This window comes from Melanotaenia boesemani, chromosome 5 (assembly GCF_017639745.1).
Source record: "Melanotaenia boesemani isolate fMelBoe1 chromosome 5, fMelBoe1.pri, whole genome shotgun sequence".
NCBI classification, from domain to species: Eukaryota; Metazoa; Chordata; class Actinopteri; order Atheriniformes; family Melanotaeniidae; genus Melanotaenia; species Melanotaenia boesemani.
This window is the reverse complement of record NC_055686.1, coordinates 16,323,852-16,347,217: the sequence shown is the minus strand read 5'-3', so window position 1 is coordinate 16,347,217 and position 23,366 is coordinate 16,323,852. Positions and strand designations below refer to the sequence as shown.

General features: G+C 38.1%; 1 protein-coding gene across 2 annotated transcripts in view; it reads right to left on the bottom strand.

Moving 5' to 3' along the window:
* pcxb (pyruvate carboxylase b) overlaps window positions 1-23,366 on the bottom strand; it is a 312,844-nt gene that overhangs the window by 209,410 nt on the left and 80,068 nt on the right. For both annotated transcript variants that reach the window (XM_041985524.1, XM_041985525.1), the window contains exon 11: window positions 6,291-6,453. In XM_041985524.1, the coding sequence (XP_041841458.1) occupies window positions 6,291-6,453 (163 nt within the window). The remainder of the gene's footprint in view (window positions 1-6,290; window positions 6,454-23,366) is intronic.

Sequence of the window (23,366 nt, the reverse complement as noted above, 5' to 3'; positions counted from 1 at the left end):
GGGAAGAATCGATGGGATGTTAGGTCGAGGAGCGTAAGGATGACAAGTGTCAGAGATAAGACTGGCTGGAAATATTGGCAAGGCAGAAATGAGGTGAGGTTCTTAATGATGGGAATTCACAGACCACACAGACAGATCCAGACTGTATGCAGACCAATAAACTTAGCCTTAAAGGGTGAACCAACAATAGATGACAATGCTAACACCCGGTCTCCAAAAGTGAACTCCCTTTGCTCAGCCCGCTGCTCATGCATTCCCTTCATCTTGTTTTGAGCAGAAGACAAGTGCTGTTGTACCAGCTCTCCCACTGCATACAGCCAGAGCCGAAACCCATTAACAAAGTCACTTAAGTTAGAGGGAGGTTCCCCCTCCTTCCACTGATCAGCCAACAATGTCAGTGGGCCACACACTGTATGTCCAAAGTGTAGCTCATTAGGGGCTGAAACCAGTAATTTCCTGTATCACCTCACTGGCAGCAAACACCAGCCAGGGCAGGCCCTCCTCCCAGTCACACACCATCCGAACACAGTTAGCACAAAACAGTGACTTTGAAGTCTGATGAAAACGCTCCAGTGCTCCCAGACTTTGGACATGATATGCAGATGTCTTGTTGTGCTTAACATGAAGAAGCACTTAAGAGAAAATATGGGGAGAAAAGTTTAAACTCTGATCAGACTGAATCTTCCCTGGAGTCCCAAAAAACCGTAATGAACTACATCAGGGCAAAGGCCACAGACTTGCGTAGTGGATATGCACCTGGGTAAAGGGTCCAACACATCATGGTCAAAGGGTACAGTACATTGCACCAGACTTGGAATTACATCTTTTCTAGGGCCAACTGTGTCTCAATCTCCGCTGCAGTCTTTATTTTATTATGCTCCATCTTTCAATAATGTTAAAATTATCAGGAATGTCCACCTCATAATGTTCTGCTGTTTTAAAAAGCTGCTCCTTTGTGCTCTCATCTAAAACCCCCTCGGAGTGAGCTAGAATATAATACACCTTTTCACACCACCGAAACCCAAAGGCACAAATCACTTCCCTACCATAACTCAGTGAGTGTCAAAAAGTGCATATGGGACCCGACCCTACAAAGAGAGCCCAAAATCCCCGCTGTCCACCACCTGCTGAATCAGCCTTGCCTATAAGCTTCTCCTTAGTCTTCATTCAGTTCCAGTGGCGGGTTCTTATGCACTGGATATCACTGGCACAGAAAAGTAACCATATAAATGGCAACCCTCCGTAACCACGGCAAGCCTCCATCCTCACGGCATGCTCCCAAGCAAGTGCTTTAACGCCCGTTGACTGCAACACTACACAGCCCACCACAACACACCCAAAGGGGAATGCCGCTACGTCTACAAGGGGATGATGCGCCCAAAACACCGCCACACCAGCTGACACTCACCACAATGGCACCACACAAACAACCAGCTGCAACCACAAAACTGTCACGCCCTCATCTCATCTTATCTCTCAACTGCAAATTAACACTTCACTACAAGAAAAATGTGCACAGCTGCAGTGTCACGAAGTGATGAAAGCATAAAACCCAAACAACTACAAGGCCAACCAAACAAAACATGGTACCAACAGAGGAATAGAGGAATGACAAGAGGACCAACAGACTCCATCAGCCGGTATATAAGGACTGTCTGGAAAACCAGGTGCTCTCAAACATCCTCACTGACTGATTGACATTTAAGCATTTAAATGGAGGCAAGAAGAGTGATCACTGAAATAGGCACTGTACTACTCAGATTCATTCACTCCTTCTGTACCAGTAGAAAAGACAAACTTCTCCCCTTTATCATTTTTCCCCACTGTGAGCAACAAAGCCAAGCCCCGCCTCCTTCTTTATTTACCAGCAGAATGTGCTCCAGTAAATTTTGTTCATCATCCACTTACCACAAAGCGGGAACAAAAACTTTCCACCTGTGCTGCTAAGAATCTCCTTCACATTGACAAAGCTAAACTGATCATAAAACTTATTTGCCAAAAGGCTGGTGGATACATTGAATGTGACGAGGGGTCTCTGAAGAAAAATAGATTCAAATAAAAGATGTCAAGGGGTTGCTTTAATACTCTCACCTTGCCTCTGTTTGTTTTGTACTGAAGCATGCAGTTCGCCCCTCCCTATTATCTTTTCTCAAGGCTGCTGGTGCTGCCATCGCACTGTGACATCCCATTCTCAGTATTACCCCACTTCCATTGCTCAAATCTATTTTGGCAAAAACAGACTTGATTGCCTCATGAGTTAAGGCATGAACTACTTTTTCATGCATTTCAACCTGAATTTAGGTGATGAGGAAGCACAGAAGGAACTATTTTAAGTACAGATTTCATAGTAATGTCAAAACTTGAGTTAAACCTATTGAAAAAAAAAAAATAAAAAAATAAAAATTATCATAATAGTTTCTGCCATTGGTCATCAGTTTTGCTTAAAGCTGGTTAATATCAAACTTGGCATTTAAAAATGCAATTGAACCGGTAAAGTCGTAAATTACAGTAAATTCAGAGTTACAAACTATTCTGATCCAATTTTAAACATTAAACAAACTCACACTCGGTCTGCTGATTTAATTCACTGATGCGATGCAGCATCGTCATTCACTGTCACTGTCACAGAAAACTTGGGTCAAGTTTTAACTTTCTCTTCACGTTCTGGCAATTTCTACCCAATTCTTTTGTTTCATAGCCTAAATGTTAGGTTTACGCAGTGCATTCAGCTTTAAAACAAAATATTGAGTTGAATAATAACTCCCAAGTGCCCATTTACTTTAATGTTATAGACTGAAAATCAGATTTTTTTTTTAATTTTCTACTAATAAACAAGTTAAAGATGTACCATCACTGAGCATACCTGTTCAATCTTTACTTTCCACAATGAAAAGCATGCTCCCTGTGTTGTGCACTTCTATTTCTACTCATTAAATCTCTTTTCTTCATCTAATTCTGCACCCAAAACCTTAACCACTCCCATCCTCTCCATCTCCTCAGGATTTTCACAGATTGAAAATTGGTTGATACTCTATCAGTGTAAAGAGGAACGCTTATTTTGGTTCTTTGTGGGAGGAAATAACCTTTCTAGCAAGGTGTAAAACTTCTGCCCTCTACCGCTGACACACAGCAGCTCTTTGACAGAACTGAATACAGCGAACAAGTGGCAGCGTTTAACAGTGCATCACCACAGAGTTGCAGTTTTAGCTCCAAGTCTGATGCAGCCTCACTTAAAATCTGCTGAGTGAAGCCGATTTGCTTCTCTTAAATTTAGGGCATGTGTTTGAGCTCCAAAACGGGCTCAGGAGTTAATCCATCTTCATTTCTCAAAGCCAATTACACAACTTGCCTTCGGAGCCTCCAGTATGTGAGAGCACAGAAAGAGAGATCTTTTCCCCTCCTGCCCTTCAGCTGTGTTGCTTCGTTGCTGACCTCCACTGATTACTTATTCATGTGTCCCTCCAATGTGGGAAGCTTTTCTGTGTTGTTTGGTTCATTCATATTACATGCTGATAGCAGAGGGCTGTTGATAACCTACGTTTGCTGTGTGTCCTAGTACAACAGCACAGATAAATTAGTGTAGGTGGGGAAGGAGAAAATGAGAGAGTTGTTTGAGAGAAAGGGAAGAGAGCCAAAAAGGGAGATTAAAATGGGTCCAGGGGCAAGGAGGAGTGCTTTTAAAGGAAGGATAAGGATGTGTGAAATATGGACAGTATTTTAAGACAAGTGGTAGGAGGGAGTCAGGAGTTGGGCAATGCAGGTGGAGCTGAAGAGAGAATACAGGGTAGATACAATATAGGAAGTCCTTGAAGTGGAGAGGTCACAAGCAACTTCATGACTTCTCTTTTTTCACAGTGTATATAAGTGAGACTGCCACATAATGGGGTGTTATTCAAATAGCATATATGTGAAATCTTTGCAGCTTCTTTCAATGCAAAACAAAAAAGCCTCATCTGAATGAGTGGATACAGGCAGGTTTCATTTGGTCTGATCACTGAGCCACATAAACTGCTAATAAACTAAAACAAGTGCCCCTGGGAGACAAATTAATGGACTCAAATTCAATTTAAATAAATCCATGTGTTTGACAGAACTATTCATTTTCCCCTTGATCAGAACCAAGAGACAGCTGATGTGTTTAATTGGAAAGCCAACGGTGCAAAGCAAATTCAATCACATCCAGGAGTCAAAAATCGCTGTGTTAAGTCATCAGGCATTTTATTCACAGCACCTACAATAAGTCAGATGGAGGGGGTCTTCATAGCTTCATTTGCTGGAGTTATCAGATGGAGGCCTCAGTAAGCTAAGACAAGTTAAATGGGGGAAATTAGCAAGCAAAGCCACTTAAGATGACAATCAAAACACTAATCAGAGAAATGGTATTTGAAATTTTTGATTTTACACTATAACTGGTATAATAAGGAATAACGTTTGATTAGACAACTTCGGTCCTTGAGAGCTGCAGTTCTGCAAGTTTTATACGTTTCTCAGTTTGAACACAGTCCAAATTAATGAATCACTAAACAGAAATTAATAAGATGTTGGATCCTGTGTTAGAGCATGGCAACATGTAAAATCTGCAGGATTGCAGCTCTTTGGGATCATAAGTCCACCAACTAGCTTGCCACCCAAGGCAATCATTGAAGGCACCATGTATAAAGAGTCCACATCGGACCAATGGTATCTGACTGCCGGCTGTTAGTAAAGTTAGCTACAGCAGCTCGGCCGTGTTAGAGGCCCCACTGAGATGACAAGATTATACGCAGCCCATTGACATTTTTTTTACATGAGTTTTAGGAAAATAAGTAACTAGAGTCAGGATACACATGACAATAACTGTCATTAACAAGGAACTGCTGCCCATGTGACAGACAGCATCAGCAACCTATGTTTAAGCACACATTCATAAGCGAGGAGTCTTGACAAATGCATTTTTAAGTTCAAACTTCTTAACAAAGTAACAGCCCTAAGGCTGTCTAAGGTGCCCTAGTATCAACCTAGCAACATCATGGCATGGAGGCATTTTTCTACAAGCAGGAACAGAAAAACTAGTCAGGGTTGCAGGACAGCTCTAAGTAAAGACATCCTTAATTAAAACTTGGTTTAGAGTACTAAGGATTTGAGATTGTCCCAATCGATCCCCTTTCAACAGCATAATGACCAAGACAAGCCTGGAGATGCTTGAGAATAACTATTAAAGTCCTTGGGTCTTCCAATCAAAGATCCAGCTTGAACTCAATTAAATATCTCTGAGATGTAAGAATAAAACTGACAATTAAACCTGACAGAGCTAGAGAGGATAGAAGGAAGAAATGCATTAAATCCCCAAATCCAATCATACAAAGCTTGCCACATCATGCCATGGAAGACACAGGAGACTGAAATCACTGCCAAAGACGCTTCAAGTCAAAGCTGAGAAAAGAGTCTGAATACTTTTTCCAAAACTCTCTTTAATATGTCATTATGTGGATTGATGTGGAAAATTTGAGGGGAAAAAAAAGAATGAATCTCAATGCACTGTAGATCTGTGTAGACAGAATGTGACGCCATGGATGGATACACACTCATAATGACCACTGTGCCTCCTCATGTGTGAAAACTGACAAAGACAGTCACTGCTCCTCTCCCACTGAGGCTAAACAGCACTCCACACTCAGCAAGAAAAATCATTTACAAAACATACTGAAAGTATTTCCACACACACAAATCAACAAAAATCTCTAGGAATAACAAATCACGTAGAAACACACGGCATTTAGAAAATGTCCCACCACCTGATTGCTACAGATGTGTTCAATGTAATCTATTCTCTCATTTATATGCGAAGTATATTTATCTAATTACCAAGACACACTGTCTAAACATGTTATCTAACCGACTAAATACAGTTAGCACTACAATGCTGTATGTACTAAATTTGATATATTCAGTTTCTGAGACCTTTTGCATCACTTTACGGTAAGAGCTTGGCTCAAAACTTCCTACACAATCTGGTACTTGTATGCTGCCCCCTGGTGGATACAATAACAATGCACTGCAATAATTTCCCATATCATATGATAAAAAGCTGTAAATATACTTTTAATTGTATTTTTGTTAAGGGGCAAAAAAAAAAACTTAAGCTTAAAGATTAAAAGTAAAAAAAGTCCCCCCCCCCCCTCTTTTTTTCAATGGGTCAGGCTTTAAAGGGTTAAGTGGGACGTCTATGCTGAGGAACATACAACCAAAGGGCAGCAAAGGCCTATAAAAAAAAAAAAAAGAAAAAAAAAACATTTTAAGTTGAAGCCTACCTCAATCCTTCCGGTGTCTGGCTGGAATCCTCTGGCCGGGTCTTCGGTTGTCACTCTGCACTGGATGGCACAGCCGTTCACCCTGATCTTGTCTTGTTTGAGACCGAGTTCTGGCAAGCTGCGACCCTCACACACATGCAGCTGGGCGTGCACCAGGTCAACACTGTTGCAGAAAGAGAGATGATGAGGTGAAAAAGACTTCATGGCAAGCTGAATGCACGGTCAAATTTTCTTTTACAATTGTTCATTTTTAATTTCTTTGTTTAAAAGTCCAATCACAATAGACCTTTTTATTAGATAATAATGTAATCTCTATAACACTTAACATATGCTAAACATTTTGGACCCAGGTGCATGCATGCATTCATACTGAAAACAATTTGTATTCAGTTATAGGCCAGTGTAAATGAGAATTTCAATTTATGCAGGACAATGTAAACTTTTATTTTCTTCTATCTCCCTGAGCTGCAACCCTTATCAAGTTTGGTTCTTTTATATGCATTTATTTAAATGTAAAGCTCACAAGAGACTCACCAGGTTAATCCTGATGACCTTGTACAGCCTAATGCACATGCTTAAAGGGAACAGCAGTTAAGACAAAGCTCGAAATCTTATTAGCAGTGTGAATTATTGGTCTGCAGTAACCCATCAAGATGGAAGGCTCACCAGTACTCTGTGTTGGAAGCTGGCTGCCTTCATGCAGCAGTTTTAAGAAATATTTCTTCATCTTTCCACTGTCTATACTTTATACATTAACAAATAAGTTTGCTGCAATTTCTAATCTGTGGGAATCTTTTGTCAATAACTGCATCAGATCTTATAACCCTGGTCGACACATCACTATTGATGAACAGCTTTTCCCGACAAAGACTCGCTGCAGTTTTCTGCAGTACATTGCAACAAAACCGGACAAATTTGGCATTAAGTTTTGGCTGGCTTGTGACTTGAAATCAAAGTACATTTGCAATATCCTGCCATATCTTGGCAAGGACCCCAGTCGTCCCAGTGGAGAGAGACTCTCTGAGAGTGTAGTGATGAGGCTGATGGAGCCGTTCATGGATAAGGGCAGAACTGTAACAACAGACAATTTTTTTACATCGCTGTCCCTTGCGCAACGACTGCTTAGCCGGAAAACCACCATCCTTGGCACAGTCAACAAGATTCGCCGGGAAATTCCTCAGTCAACTAGACTGAAGGACCACACTAAATTCACCACTCGAGTGTTTTCCACCACTGGTGCAACACTCACAGTATATGCGCCGAAACGGAAAAAGACTGTCTATCTTCTCAGCAGCATGCACAATGTGGTTGAGACTGAGAATACCACCAAAAGGAAGCCAAACACTGTCACACAATACAACACCACAAAGTGTGGTGTGGATGTGATGGACCAGATGGTGCGGGAGTACAGCGTGCGTGCAGGAACACGGAGATGGCCAGTCGCCGTGTTCTACAACATGATCGACATGGCGGCACTGAACGCTCATGTTCTTCATAAGGAATGCACCGGAGTGCAGGAGAGAAGAGTGGACTTCCTGGTTGAGCTCGCGAAAGAGTTGGCCAACTCTCATGTGAGTCAGAAGAAGGCACATAAGGAGCAACTGCTTCAGCAGCAACCTCCCACACCTAGCCCTGGGAAAAGGGCAAAATGTCAGGTCAACCATCGATGCAAGAACAATTGCGCAACTGTAAGATGTGTTGACTGCTACAAATACACATGTGGCAAATGCAGGATGGAGATACCATGGAAGTGCCAAGCATGTTTGGACTTAGCACAGACGGACTGCTGAAAGAGCAGAAAAGCCATTCACACAAGGGCATGCCACTGTAGCCTTGTGTAAATATTTGTGAAATTGTTTCATTACTTGCATTATTTTAACTGTTTTGTTGTTTTTTTTATGACAAAAATAAAAAGCATTGGAAAAAATTCACAGTTGTTCTTTTATATCTTTGTCATGTTGACATTTATGCCCTCTTGACTTAGACACTAATGCTTCTGGATATTTTACTCACAGACCCTGCCTGTACCACCACAATCAAAAAATGTTCATTTTAAATATTCAAAATTGTTCATTGCTTGGGCTTTTTGGACATAAGGTACATGAACATTGGGTTAGAAAGTTTGAAAAATTGGTAAAAAATTCTGAAAAATTTGTATTTTTTCATTTGTATGAAAAGAGGGGAGCTGGACCTTTTAAAGTGATTTTTTAAAAAAATATGAATTCATCATTTTGTCATATCTTTCTAAATTGTTTGCTTTTTTATTGAAGGCCCACAATGATTATCTTTTTTTTTTTCTTCTAAAAGCACACAAATGTGTCGAGGAGGTATATATCATATATCATATCAAATATATTTTTAATTATTTGAAATATACTAGAATGCAGGAAAACCTTTCTGAATCTGTTTGAGGTCTACTCCAATCTCATACTCAGGGGACCAAGCAGTGTCTCAAGCCAAGCTTTGGGCAAAAGTTGACAGTCCAGTTTCAAGAGTCTACAGTGTCTCCCCTAAGTATGCGCCCTCCTGGGGTGTGCCAGTAATTGACTCGTCTACAAACAAAAGAAGCTGTTCACAGCTTAAGACAGGATTTTAGCTAAAATCCTACTGGTCAATCGACCCATCTCTGGGTTGTAAAGGTAGAAAGGTCAATTGACCCCTCTCTGGGACTTCTAGTGTTAAGTTTCAATCATGTGGCTTCCTCTTTCTGGCTAAACAGACAATTCTGCAGCATCTTTATGAGATTTGCTATTTGTTGACGAGAGATGCAAATTCTCTGCAGCATTTACTGCTTTTATTTAAAAACTCTACTTTTCCACCCCTGTCTTGAGGTAAAGGGAAGAGATGAGTCGCTTAAAAAAAACAGAAGAAAATGTCAATATGTTTGCAAATAGAAAATGAGTTTCTATCAAACACCTCACATTAAGTTATCTTAAAGCAAAGAAAAAAAACAAAAAACAAAATTGGCCCTCAACTCAAAAATGCTAAAAATTAAAAATGGGTTGTTAAATACTGACTTGCCTCAAACTCTTTACAGAAATAAAAAGATGGCTTGTTGTATTTTTTACCTTATGGAAGTTTTTCAAAATCTGACCCACAGCATTTACAATTTAATATTATAAAGTTTCATTTACTCACACTTTGATAAATTCAGGGAGTCCAATTAGATTTGTTCAAAACATTTGAGGATGAATCAACATAACTCTTTTCCCACTGTAGATTTTTTTTTGCATATTCATGAAAAGTGATAAATATCATTTTTAAAAAGCACTTAAAAGACAAGTATCCATGAAAAAAAAATCCCCTCAAAAGTCATGAAGTGCCAAATTATTTTTTTCTAATGGAAATACTTCAGTATTGTGCAAATAACAGAACAATAGAAGAGTTGAGGGTCATATTTGGCAGACATACTTCCTGAGATATAAATTAAGTCTGGCCTAGTTTTCTTTATTTTATCTTTTATTTTTTATCCTTGCATAATTCCACTTTGAAAACATATGCCAACACTGAATGAACAAGGCCCCTTGAGGCTTTATGAAATTCACTGTATACTAATACAACTCTTACAAATTGGAAGGCCTGCAGCAACATCTGCCCCTTAATGCAGTCAGTTGCAGAATTAGTGCCTCGAATCATTGGTAAGTTTCATAACATGACTAAATGACGCACAAAAGGATGAGGCCAATTTGCCCCAAGTTAGACAATAGTTGCACCACTTCACGTGGACATGCTTATCTGGAATATGATGGCAGTCAGCACTGCTGGTTGTAACTGCAGGCAAAATTCATGTCATATGATTCGTGTCAGAATGTGGAAGATTACCCACAGATGGTGATTGGGACTGACCAGAAACATCTATACAGAGGCAGAGCCGGGCGGCATCGGAGATAAGAGCTGGCAGCTCAGAAATGCGGAGAAAAAAAAATGTAGTTAAGCTGCGCAGCTTGATCAGATACATTCTGAACAATTTCAGCAAAGATTACCCTTTTATGTTTCATCTTTCCAAACAAGTGCACTGAATGACATCTGCACCTCATCAGCATCTGTCAATACAAGCTTAACAGGTTTGGAAAAGTTTATAAAATAAATACAAGTTTGGCATTCAAAGTCAAAGTCGTTTTGTTTTTTACTTTGTATATTCTGTCTGAGAAATCAAAGTAAATGGAGGTAAATTAACTCCAAGACATCTAAGAATCTGTGTGGAGGGCGAATCTATGGTGGTTTGTGTCACCACTCACTGTTATCTGAGGATCATTTCAGATTTACCACTTATTTCTAAAGACTATTGATCTATAAGATTAAATTAACTCGTTTACTGCATTCTTTATGACCCTTGAAATTTAAGTTCATTTCCTGATAAAAACATGGCAAGCCAAATGACTTTCAACACAGAAGATGTAAACCTTGTGGTATCTGGGAGGAAGTGATGAATATAACATTAATATACATAAAGAACTGGTTTCAGATACAGGGTTTAGAGTAAATCAAGACTAGGCTTTATTCTGTACTTGTTAATCTGGCACATTCAAGTCGCTTTCCCTATTCTCCTGTTAGTCTATGGAGTCCTGGAATAAGCCAAGTAGGGCTGGTATTAACAAAAACCCGAAATAGACAAAAAAAAAAAAAAAAACACCATGTACTGGTGTAAATTTGAAAATAAAATGGCAGAGGTAAAAAGAAGTCATCCAAAAAACATTAGGGAAAGAAAAAAATTGTGTAAACTATGTAATTATTGAAAAACCATAAAACTGCAACTGAAGGGAAATAAATTTGTTATGAATACAACACATAAAATACGTAACCACACAAACTGTCAAGGAAAGTTAAGGGTTTTTTTTTGTATGGCACATTATATCTACAAGACTATTCAAAATGCTTTACATAAAACATTAAATGCATTACAGCGGGGCACAAGGAAGCATTAAAAAGTACATTAAAAAACTTTTAAAAGAAATAAAATAAAGAAAAAAAAAAGTAAAATGAAATGAAATGCAAGAAAAAAAGTTAGAATGGGAGGAATTAACTGTTTAGATAAAAAGCAGCAAATAGTAAAGTTTTTAACCGTGATGTAAAACTGCTGAGAGTTTAAGCAGATCTGCAGTTTTTTTGGAAGTTTGTTCCACATGTGAGGCGCATCAAAGCTGAGCGCTTCCTCTCCATGTTGAGTTTTGTCTCCAGGAAAAGAAAGCAGACTTGATCCTGATGACCTGAGAGATCCAGTTGGTTCATTACAAACCAAAAGATGAGAAGATGAGAAGATGCACATCTGTTTTCTCTTGTTGGTTGCCACATGTGCCTGGTTATGGTTCCAGAAACGCTTCCAAAATGTATCTGACCTCTGTCGACGTAATAAAAATCTGATAACATTAAACGCGTCCTAGAATCTTTTCTTTGATATTCTGTTAGTGCTTTTACTTCACAGCCAGACATTATTTGACATTTGATTTCACTGGTTGTGCAAGAACCTTGCTTAAAGCTACTGATGTGCCTGCAGATATCTTGCATTTGCCTTCTCATTAATTCAGTCTGCTAGAGGTACAATGAAGACACACTTCGTAAAATGCAGAACCACACAGAAGCTAAATTAATATGGGCTACCTTCCCATAACCATGAGCTAGATTTAATAGCAGTAATTATACAGCCTTTGTTGAAAAATGAGCAGTGTTAATCCTTCCCAATGTAAAAGATGCATGTTCAGTGAATAGAAACTTTACCTGATACTTTATGGTTAAATTAGTATAAAGCATTAAAACCAGGTACACACCTTTGCACCAACAGCTGTCTAAATAATTTTTGTTGAAAGTAGAAACCGAATGTTTAAATATGATTAAGTCCATGTATGTAGAAGGAAAATATATTTTCTACACTTAGGTGCTAAAGCTCTACATTAAAGGACACCAAAACAAATCAGTTTTAAAGCGTTTGGCATAAATCTAAACTAGCCAGGACTCCTTAGCTTCAAAGATGAAGAAAATCCTTTAATCTAAAGTCCAGGTCAGGACCAGGGATATACTGTTTATCCACCAGTGCAAATGCTCTATTCAAGCTAAGGCAGGACCTAATAGTTCAACACACTCAGCCTTATGGTAGACATAGTGCCAGCATAACGTGGCATCAACATTAACTGGGTCAATTTTACCATTCACAACAACAAAGTCTGTTCTTTCCCAAGATATCCTGTACTGTGAATGTTACCATCCTAAATCCTTAAGTCATGAAATCTGCATGTGTTTCGATATCGCTCAAATTAAATTATGACATATTCAAGCCAATCTCGATTCATATCCTGCGGCTTTATTAAGCAAGACACACAGTAAATTGTTAGATGTATTCTTGTTCAGTGCTGAGAACTAAATGCCTTTCAAACAAAAGTAATACAGGAGAAAAAGGAGCTTGTGACTTAGCATACACAGCAGCAATTTCCAGATGTCTCTGAATTGACAATTCATGAGGATTTTTTTTCTCCTCCCCCATAAGTCTTAATTCTACATTCATTACTTCTGTTACCATGACAACCAGCAACTGTAAGCCACCACATCATCAGGTATGCTCTAAATAATATGATGAAAAGCTAATGTGTACTTTATTTTGATGTTTGACACTGCATAAACACCTATTTAATGTATTTACTACACGTAAATGAGGCCCACATGCTTCCTCAGCATGTGGGCCTCATTTAAAGAGAAGCTTTAGGGTCATTTTAATCACAAATTAAATAACACTTCGGTATTTCAACACAGATGGAACTGGTGCAGCTCAGGAGAAACAGCAGTCATCTGCCAATCAGAAGGTTGATGGTGCAATCCCAGGCTTATCCATGTGTCACAGGCATAACACTAAACTCCTGCCTTGACTCTGATGCAGTCAGAGCGTGAATGTGTGTGACAGAAAAAGGGGGCACTTCATCTGACTTTCAGATTAAGTGCAGAATTGTTTGCGACTGATAACAGATATCGGTTATGCTTTAATCAGTAGGAGCTGCACTTTAAAAACTTTGCTGTACAGTGAACAAAATGCCAACAACAGTAAATACCTGTAAATCCTGAGATCACTGGTTTCCTTCTCCACTGGTTCTCACACTGCAAAATTCTCTGATGGAGATTATTTAGACTAATCCTTAGGCCTTTATTCCCTCTTTGACACACTAGTAGATACATCATTTTAACACAGTGGCCTTACGAGCTAGTGAGGTTTCATTTTCATCTTTTTTGTAAAACCTCTTGTGTGTATCCGTACTATTAAATTTGTCCAAGTTTTGTTGCCTCATGTTACTTCCCCACAGTTCTGTCTTTCAATCTTGCACATTGTACCTAAAGTGGGATTGCCAACCTGGAAGTTGGTCTTCATAACACAATTTTACTAACACACATGCTAATGGGTGATGAATATATGAGTAACTCATCACATAAGACAGCATGCTCCTGCACAAGGAACATTTATGCATTTCAAGGGAAAGAATTTACATCCTCTTTTGAAACTGATCATTACAGAATTACTGCAGGCTTTTTCCAGTCTGTGAAGGTTTCATTAAAATGTAATTCTATTTAAATGAATAATCTCATCTGCCCACAGCTATGATCAGGCTAGATTGTCACGGTTGACATCAGAGGAGAGGGTGTATAATGCAGTGACCTGTGACAGAGGGGTAGACACCTGTGCACAAACAATTCCCACTTTCCATTAAATGATCAAATTTAGAAAATTCTATATACATATAAGATCCTGTATTTCCATATTCTCCCAACAGAGCACTTCACTCTCAGACTACAGGTTTGTGTTTTAAAAAATTTCTAAAACTAGCATGGGAGGCAGAGCCTTCAGTTACGAGGCCGATCTCAAGGAACAAGCTTCTAATCTGGGTTCAGGAAGCAGACACCCTCTCCAGCTTTAAGGTTAGGCTAAAAAATTTCCTTTTAGATGATGCTTATAGTGAGGGTTGGCTTGGCTGACCATTGGTTATGCTGCCATAGGCTTATGCTGCTAGGGGCCATCTCATGACGCACCAAGAATTTTTATGTACTCTTTATGTACTCACGCAGGAAAGATTAAACACAAAAAAGAGCACCATGAATGACTGTTACGACATGGCACTATAAAAATGAAGGTGACTTCAAATATATTTAGATAAATACCAGTGATTGTATTCATCATATTACCTTCGTATATGCTTGCATATACCTGCAACTGCTACATTTTCACCATGCATGAGGAGTATAACTCACAACCTTATAGTTCAGCTTGCACATACATTTACATGTAACAAGCTCACAAAACTTTGCCTCAGTTTTTCACACTCGCACACACCATGAAAGCAGAGTACTAATTGCATATCATTTTCAGTCGTTTCGCTCAGAGTTCATTAGCAAGGGAGAAGAGAGTGGCTGTGCGCCCAGAACTAAAAGTGGGAGGCAAAGAGAGAAAGAAAGGAAGAAAGCATATGAAGGAGCAAAGCAGCTTGTTGTGTCCACAGGAGATGAGAAAAGAGGAGGGAACAATAAAAGGAGATATGCCAAGCAAGCAGGGGGGTTAAGATAGCATTCCAGACTACTCTTAAGAACCGGAAGAGTGAAAGAAATTGAAAAATGAACACAAGATGACAGCTATACTCCCCCCTACTCAGGCAAAAAAAAAAAAAAAGGAAAACGAATTAAGGGGAAGCAGAGGGAGTGGGAGTGTGGTAAAGGATGAAAAGCTGGATGCTATCATTGAAAAAATGAGTGGGAAAAGTGGGAGTGTGGAAGAGATTGGATTTGGCCAGGCTAAAAAGAACAAAAAGGAGAGGAGGAAAAGAGGAGGTGGAGGAAAGTGAAGGTGGAAAGCAGAAGAGGAGAGGATGATGGTAGCTGGAACTGGACAGGGAAGGTGGGACGGAGGGATATTACAGAAGAGTAAAAACATGGGGGAGAAGAAAGGGAACATGCATGTTGAATTGGAGGTGACTCAGGACGTGGGGGGGATTACACGGGGTAACGAGGGAAGATAGTGTTAAGTGAAAGAGGTAAGAAGGTTTGCTAATGATGCTAGCAGGAAGAGGTGAAGAATCCACTGTTCTTGTAGAAAGGTGCAAGGGGAGAGATCAGAGCTCAGATGAGTTGTACTTGTTTGCTACATATGGTTCTCCACTTGAGAGATATTTCTTTTATTCCCTGTTCTTTCAACCTATTTTAGCTGCTTGTTCTTCATCTTCAGCAAGCCTCTTACCCCACCACCCTACAATACGTAGCTATGAAATGCAAAACATTTACTATTTTTGAAGTGAACTCTTAACTTTATCGCTCCATCAGAGCAATGAGTGTTGGTCCACACTACATCAGAGTGAGTTTGTTTTCCTTGGCATTTATGTTTGCTCCTGTTTGTGCCAGCCATGACTCCAGTAAATGTAATTTTCAACATGGCTTCAGGGCAAGCAGTTTAAGAAAAAAACAGAACAAAGAAAAAGCAAAGCAGAAATATATTTTTTAGTTTGGTATAAAGTAAAGCATACTAACGCAAGAAATGTGCATACACATACTGCACAGTCACACATGCAAACAAAGTCGTGTCAAAACAAATTCATATCAAAATAGTTGATACATGAGTAAAGCCTGCAGGAATGGAGATGTAGAAAAACAGTATAAAAAGGCGCAAGTAGAAGCAATGGATGACGAGGAAATAGAGGAAGGACTAAACATAAACAAAAGCAAGAAAAGAAACCGAGAGGGAAATGCAGGAAAATAGGAGCTGTAAGGGAAGCCACCCAGGGGGAAGGGGAGGACAAATAGAGATTGAGGAAAATATGGAGGACAGATGGAAAGGATAATAAAGTCCGAAGACAATGGCATCTTCTTTTGTGTGAATTTTATTAGACGATTTCAGATGGCAAACAGCGGGAATAACACCAAGCCCAGGAAGGGGAGGTGAGAAACAGAGCGACAGAAAGAAGGGACAAGATGGAGAGAGGAAATAAATTTGGATCAATGTGGCATGAAGATGGCATTTTGACATTAATTTAACTGACAGCCCCCAAAAAAACTCTGCTGCCTGTTCGGCACACAAATCCAAACACAACATGACTGCAGATAGAAAGAGGGGGGAGAAAATGGTTTCTAAGTGTGGGAAAATGAGAAAAATCAAAATGAAAACGAGCATATGGATAAATAGAGACTGTTGATGAGACTCAAAGAAAAGTGTTTTCCCACAAACTAAAAATTGAACAACATTAAATTGTGTAAAGAATTCTTTTGCATACATGGAAAAATAACAAGGAGAGAAACAGTTGGACATAAGTAGAGCAGGATAGGGCATGTTGGGGGAGCAGACCAACAAACATTACCCTGGTGGACCGCCACACACAAAAACAGGTTCCTATCTGATTAGATTTCCTCTCCTTTTCAACTTGCTTTCCCTGTTATTTTCTCAGGGCCTCACTATCGGCCTTTTAATTAATTCTCGCTTTCCTTGTTATGAAGCAGATGGAAGAGTGAGCACAGGAATGCAAAATAACCCCGGCATCCAGAAGGCAGAGAAGCCAAAAGGAGATGGAGACAGTGCATGCAGATAAGGAGGGGAGATTGACAGAAGCGGCAAAGAAAGATTGTTAAACTTCTCCCTGAGGACAGACAGATAGTGGAGAAATTTATACATTATTTTCGGATATACTTATTTTCATTTTTGTATGCTATTTTTGAGAGCTTATTTCTGAGATTTTAAGGACAGGATTTCAGAATCTGGTCTTTCCCTGTTCAGCAGGGCAAACTTGACAAGAAAAAAAGGCTGAGCAGCACACAAAAAGCAGATTTAACTCAATGAGAATTTACGAATTGGTGGATTCTACTTCAACTTTTGACTTTGTATCTCACAATGTTTCAAGGCTTTCTTGGGATTTTGTATTTGAGAGCACCACCATATAGTCCAGACTGATGTGTAAAATCGATGTAGTCAGGTGGTCTTTGAAAACCTGCCGTAGATTGATTGAACTTAGATATTGACTTTATACCTGTGTCTGCAGCTCCACACTTGCACAGCCTTATTATGTTTTTTTAATAACACAAAACATGGTCTAAATAGACCCTTTAGCTTGAAACTGGAACGATTTTGCTGTAACCCTTATATTTGGAAATCTAAACGGTCACATCAGTGGTTGGAAAGTGCCACTTTGTGCACAGATCTATGACAGCATAATACAGATTGAGTTTTTGATACTTTAAAAAAGGTCTTAAACTATATCTTAGATCTTAAATAAAAGTCTTATTCAACAGCTCATTCAGAGCCTCAAACCATTTACATCGAGAATTTTAAAAGAGAGATCTTGAGTGAAGTGATCACCGCAACGCCACGTCAGCGCAGCAGCGGCGGCTTTGGAGTATCACCAACACTCCACAGCGGCGGCGGCCTCCAGGTGAAGCGATCACCGCAACGCCACATCAGCGCGGCTTCTGGGAGCATCATCACCACTCTATAGCGGTGGCGGCGGCTTCCAGGTGAAGTGATCACCGCAACGCCACGTCAGCGCGGCAGCGGCGGACTTTACTGGGAGCATTAACAGCCACTGGGTGGTGAGCTTACAGTATCATAACTATGGCACCAAAGAAAGGATTAGCTTTACCTGATGAACTAGATGAGATCAGAAAGTCGCTTGACTTTCTTTCAGGGGAAATCACAACTATGGCAAGCCAACAAAAAAAGATCATGGTTCTGGTGGGGGAAATTCAAGAGCTAAAAAAGCTCAATATGGAAAAAGACAAAAAAATCGCTCTTTTGGAAAAAAGAGTGGATGACTTGGAGCAATATTCCCGGGGAAATGATATCGTTATAAGTGGTTTGGAAACCAGGCATCGATCATATGCAAATGTGGTGGCCACAGTAGATACTGCTACTGAAAGGAGAAGGGCCGAGGAGACTGAGGCTGAAAGGGAATCACTTGAGGGAAAGGTAGCTCATTTTTTGGAAAGTAAAGGTATCAAAATCAATCTGAATGATATTGAGTCCTGCCACACATTGCCTAGTAAAAACAAAAATACAGCACCAGTAGTCATCATTCGCTTGCTAAGTCGAAAAATAAAACAAGTTATCTTAAAACAAGGAAAGAAACTGAAGGGAACTGATGTATATATAAATGAACATCTAACCAAGAAAAATTCTGACATAGCCCGAAGGGCTCGCATGCTGAAAAAACACAAAAAGATTCAAGCAACGTGGACGTCCAATTGTAAGGTTTATATTAAGTTAAATGGATCGACCCCTGAGGAATCAAAGGTTCATGTCATCAGGGATATCAATGAGCTAGACAGGTATGAAACATAATTCCAACAGTATTTTTAATGTACAGCAAAACCAAACAAGATAATGGAGAAGCACAAATCATTGGTGCATGTCAGATATTTCTATGACTGATCCTTTACCTCACTTAAAAAATCTGGACTTGAGAACATTTAGTTATACTGATCATAAACCATTGGATATAGAAAACGATATTGATCCTGAAAACAACTTTTTTATTAACAGTTGCTGTGATTGTAGATACTACACAGAAGAACAACTCAACAAAAGTAATTTTTTTTCTGATGAAACAATATCAATAATACATTTTAATAGTAGGAGTTTAAATTCAAATGTCTCAAAAATCAAACATTGCATAAGACAGTTAGATAATAAATTCACAATAATAGCAATATCAGAAACTTGGCTATGTGAAGAGCAAATTGATATGGTGCAGATTGATGGATATGACAGTTACTTTGTAAATAGAAATAAAACAAGGGGAGGGGGTGTGGCCCTATATATTGATAAGGAATATACATGTCATTTTGTTGGGGAAATGTCATTTGTTGTGGACAACGTTATGGAGTGCATCACCATAGAAATGGTCATGGGAAATTCAAAAAACACGTTAATAAGCTGTATCTACAGAAAACCCGGCTCTTCTATAGATACTTTTACAGAAAAGCTAGTTGATTTATATGGTCATTTTGGTAATATGAAGCCTGCTATTATCTGTGGCGACTTCAATATTGACTTGTTAAATACTCATGAACACAATACAACTACAGATTATATAAATTCTATGTATAGTATTAGCATGTATCCTACAATTACGCGTCCGACTCGAATAACTACTCATAGTGCCACACTTATTGATAATATATTGACAAATGTCATTGATAGGAAAATAGTCAGTGGAGTCATAATAAATGACACCACCGATCACCTTCCAGTTTTTGCAATTATCCAGAGCAGTAATACCAGTAAGAAAAAGGTTAAAACATTCAAGATTGCTAGAAAAGCCACACAGAGTCTAATTAATAATTTTAAAGAAGATTTAAAGAATCAGGATTGGAAAGATGTTTATGTTGAAAATGTAAATGAAGCTTATGAATCCTTTTTGTCCATCGTCCTAGCACTATATGATAAAAACTGTCCTCTTGTGAAAAAAGCAGTTAAGCAAAGTCATGTTGATAAACCATGGATAACTATTGGTATTATTAAAGCATGTAGGAAGAAAAAAGTACTGTACCAAGAATTTTTAAAGAAAAGAACTGTTAATGCTGAGCAGAAATATAAGATGTATAAAAATAAACTAATAACAATTATAAGGAATAATAAAAAGGATTATTACAGCAAATTATTAAATGACAATAAAAGTAACATAAAAAAGACATGGAATATACTAAATGATATCATTAAAAAGAGAGCAAGTGGGCCAGATTATCCCAATAGTTTTTTAAATATGAATGACTCTCAGGTCAACAATGTGGAAATGGCCGCTGAAGAGTTTAACAAATTATTTGTAAGTATGGGTCAAACTTTGGCTAAGGATATTGTAAAGACAAAAAACAGAGGAAATGTAGTAAGCCAAAAAAATATTAGAGTCTTTTTTTATCAGAAAAACGGATGAAAAGGAGATTATTGACACTGTACGAAATTTAAGAAATAAGAAATCTACTGACTGTAATGGACTCCATATGTCTCTGATAAAAGATATTATTGAATTTATTGCAAAACCTCTCGCACACATCTGTAATCTGTCATTATCAACAGGCGTCTTTCCCAATGAAATGAAACTAGCTAAAGTAATACCAATTTACAAAGCAGGTGATAAGCATGTTCTTTCAAATTATAGACCCATTTCACTGTTACCACAGTTTTCAAAAATACTGGAGAAAATATTCTTTTTAAGGTTACAAGATTTCATAAAAAAACACAACATACTGTATGACCAGCAATATGGTTTTAGAACAAATAGGACAACTGCTCATGCATTAATAGATTTCACTGAAGAAATAACAACGGCCATAGAAAATAAAGAATATGCTGTAGGGATTTTTTTAGACTTACAGAAAGCATTTGATACTGTGAATCATGAACTGTTAATGGAAAAATTGCATGGATATGGAATTAGAGGGATAGCATATAATTGGATCAATAGCTACTTAAAAAATAGAAAACAATATGTTCAATTACATGAAGCTAAGTCTAGTGTACAAAGTGTAATAAGTGGGGTGCCCCAGGGGTCAGTTTTGGGGCCATTTCTGTTCATTTTGTACATAAATAATATATGTGAATTGACAACAAACATGAAAATCATTTTATTTGCAGATGATGCAAATTTAGTTTGCTGTGGGGAAAATCTGCAGCAACTCCTGGATATCGTCGAAAAAGAACTTACTAAGTTGAAGAAATGGTTTGATGAAAATAAACTAACCTTGAATGTAAGTAAAACTAAATTTATGATCTTTGGGAATCGCCGAATAGACACAAACAAACAACTATTGATAGAAAATACTAAAATAGAAAGAGTAACTGAGATAAAATTTCTTGGGGTAATAATAGATGATAAAATAAACTGGAAATCGCATATAAATTATATAAAATCCAAAATTTCCAAATCAATTGCAGTTTTATACAGGGTCAAGCACCTCCTAAATCAAGCATCACTTTTCACTTTGTATTGTTCCTTCATACTACCATATATGACCTATTGTGTGGAAGTTTGGGGAAACACTTATAAAACAAACACTGATCCAATATACATTCTACAGAAAAAAGCAATAAGGATTGTTTGCAATGCAGAGTTTAGACAACCAACCAATCAACTCTTTGTTAAACTGAACGCACTTAAGTTTAAAGACCTTGTTGACTTTAAAACAGCACAACTAATGTTTGGTGTAATTCATCGGAAGGTTCCTGATGGTATCCAGGGGTTGTTTCAGATTAGGGAAAGTAGATACGGTCTGCGAGGAATGTGTATTTTTAAAAAACAACCAGTAAGAACAAACATAAAACTACATAGCCCTGCAATCCGGGGAGTCAATTTGTGGAATAAATTGAATAATAAAATGAAACTATGTGAAACAATAAATATATTTAAGAAACTATTCAAAACTGATAAATTTTGTATATATAGGACGGAAATATAATGATTTAATTGTATCTTTGTTACTACCTTGTTTCTGTGGAAAATGCTGTGCTTGTTATAAATTGTCAGCCGATAGTATATTTGTTTTATTATTATTATGTTTATTTTGTTTTTGGGAGCAGGCCCTGAAAAGTTTTTTTAACTTCTGCCTGCTCCTTTTTTTTTTTCGGACCACAAAGGTAATCAGGCAAGCAATTCAAATTGTAGAAAGAGGGGAAAAGGGACAAAGAAGGGGACTGGATGATTTTGCTTGCTTGTTTTCTTGTTCTTCTTGATTTGTCATGTATTTTATTTTATCTTTTAGAAGAGAATCTTTTTTTTTATAACTTTGTTCGAAAAAAAATAAATGAATAAAAGAAAAAAAAAGAAAAAAGATCTTGTTAAGATCCTATAATGATGCCAACACCACATGGTACAAACAAAGGACAGAACATACAGGCCTGATAAAATACCATCCAAATTTCCACTGAGAAAACACATACACATAAAAACACATATCCAGTCAATACACATGTTTATAGACTGTATGTGTTTCAAAAATTCTTGGAAAGAAAGTCCATGAGTTATAATCCAATCAAATTACACATCAAACTATCCATTCATCCTCCCTCTATACCCACTTATTCTAATGCGGGGTGATTGGGGAGGCCTATACCAGTAGCTACTAGGCGAGAGGTCAAAAACGCCTTGGACAGGTTGTCAGTTCATTGTGGTGCCACACTTACTCTTGGGGAGAAATGAGAGACACCATTTAACCCAACAAGCATGTTTTTTGACTGAGAAAGGAAGCCAGACAACTTTGAGTTTCCATGCATACACAAGGGGAACATGCAAACAGCACAAGACGATGTTCAAAGCAGGAACCTTCTTGTTGTGAGATGCAACCAAACCACTGTGCAGCCCACATGGCAAATATAAAACAAGTTTAATCAGAGTGATGTTGGGAAAACACTTTCTTAAAAAACATTTACAGTAGTTTGTGGAAATGTTGAATATAAAGAGTACAGTGCAGGAAATTAACAGTGAGTACTTTTACTCAGCTTTATTTTAATAACATGTTTACATACATTTGAATCCCAGAAAAATGTGTACTTGCTAGTGGGAAGCCATGTGGTATTTAAAAATAAATATATACATTCATTATAATGAAGGAACATGTTGCACAGACTGACACAAACCAACAGATGCAAATGCTGTCTTTGGGGCAAATTGGGAATGGAAACAAATGCACAAATAAAAAAATCCCTAGCAGTATTCTTTCAGTTTACCTTTAACTTCATAACCTCTACTTCCTCAGCTGATATCTTTGTAATTCTTCAGAGCATGTGCAGAGCTGAGGACATGAGTTTCAAACATGCTTGCAGAGGCTAAGTCATACATTGAGATGTGTAAATAATTACTTTTACATCTAAAGAGCCAGTTCAGGGCTCATCCAGGGCCGTAAACTCTGCTCAAGTTTACAGATAACACGACTGAGATAAAACTGCATTAAAATGTGTGTGGAAATTTATTTGCATATATGACAGTATATGTACATATACAACATGGCAACCCGTGTTAGTATATGGGAGAAATTAAAGCCTGCAAGCACATTAAAATAACTGAATTTCTGTAATAGCCTAATTAAATGAAGGGATCTCAGCAGAGCTTCCAACATGATACAATATGTAGACCTACTGAA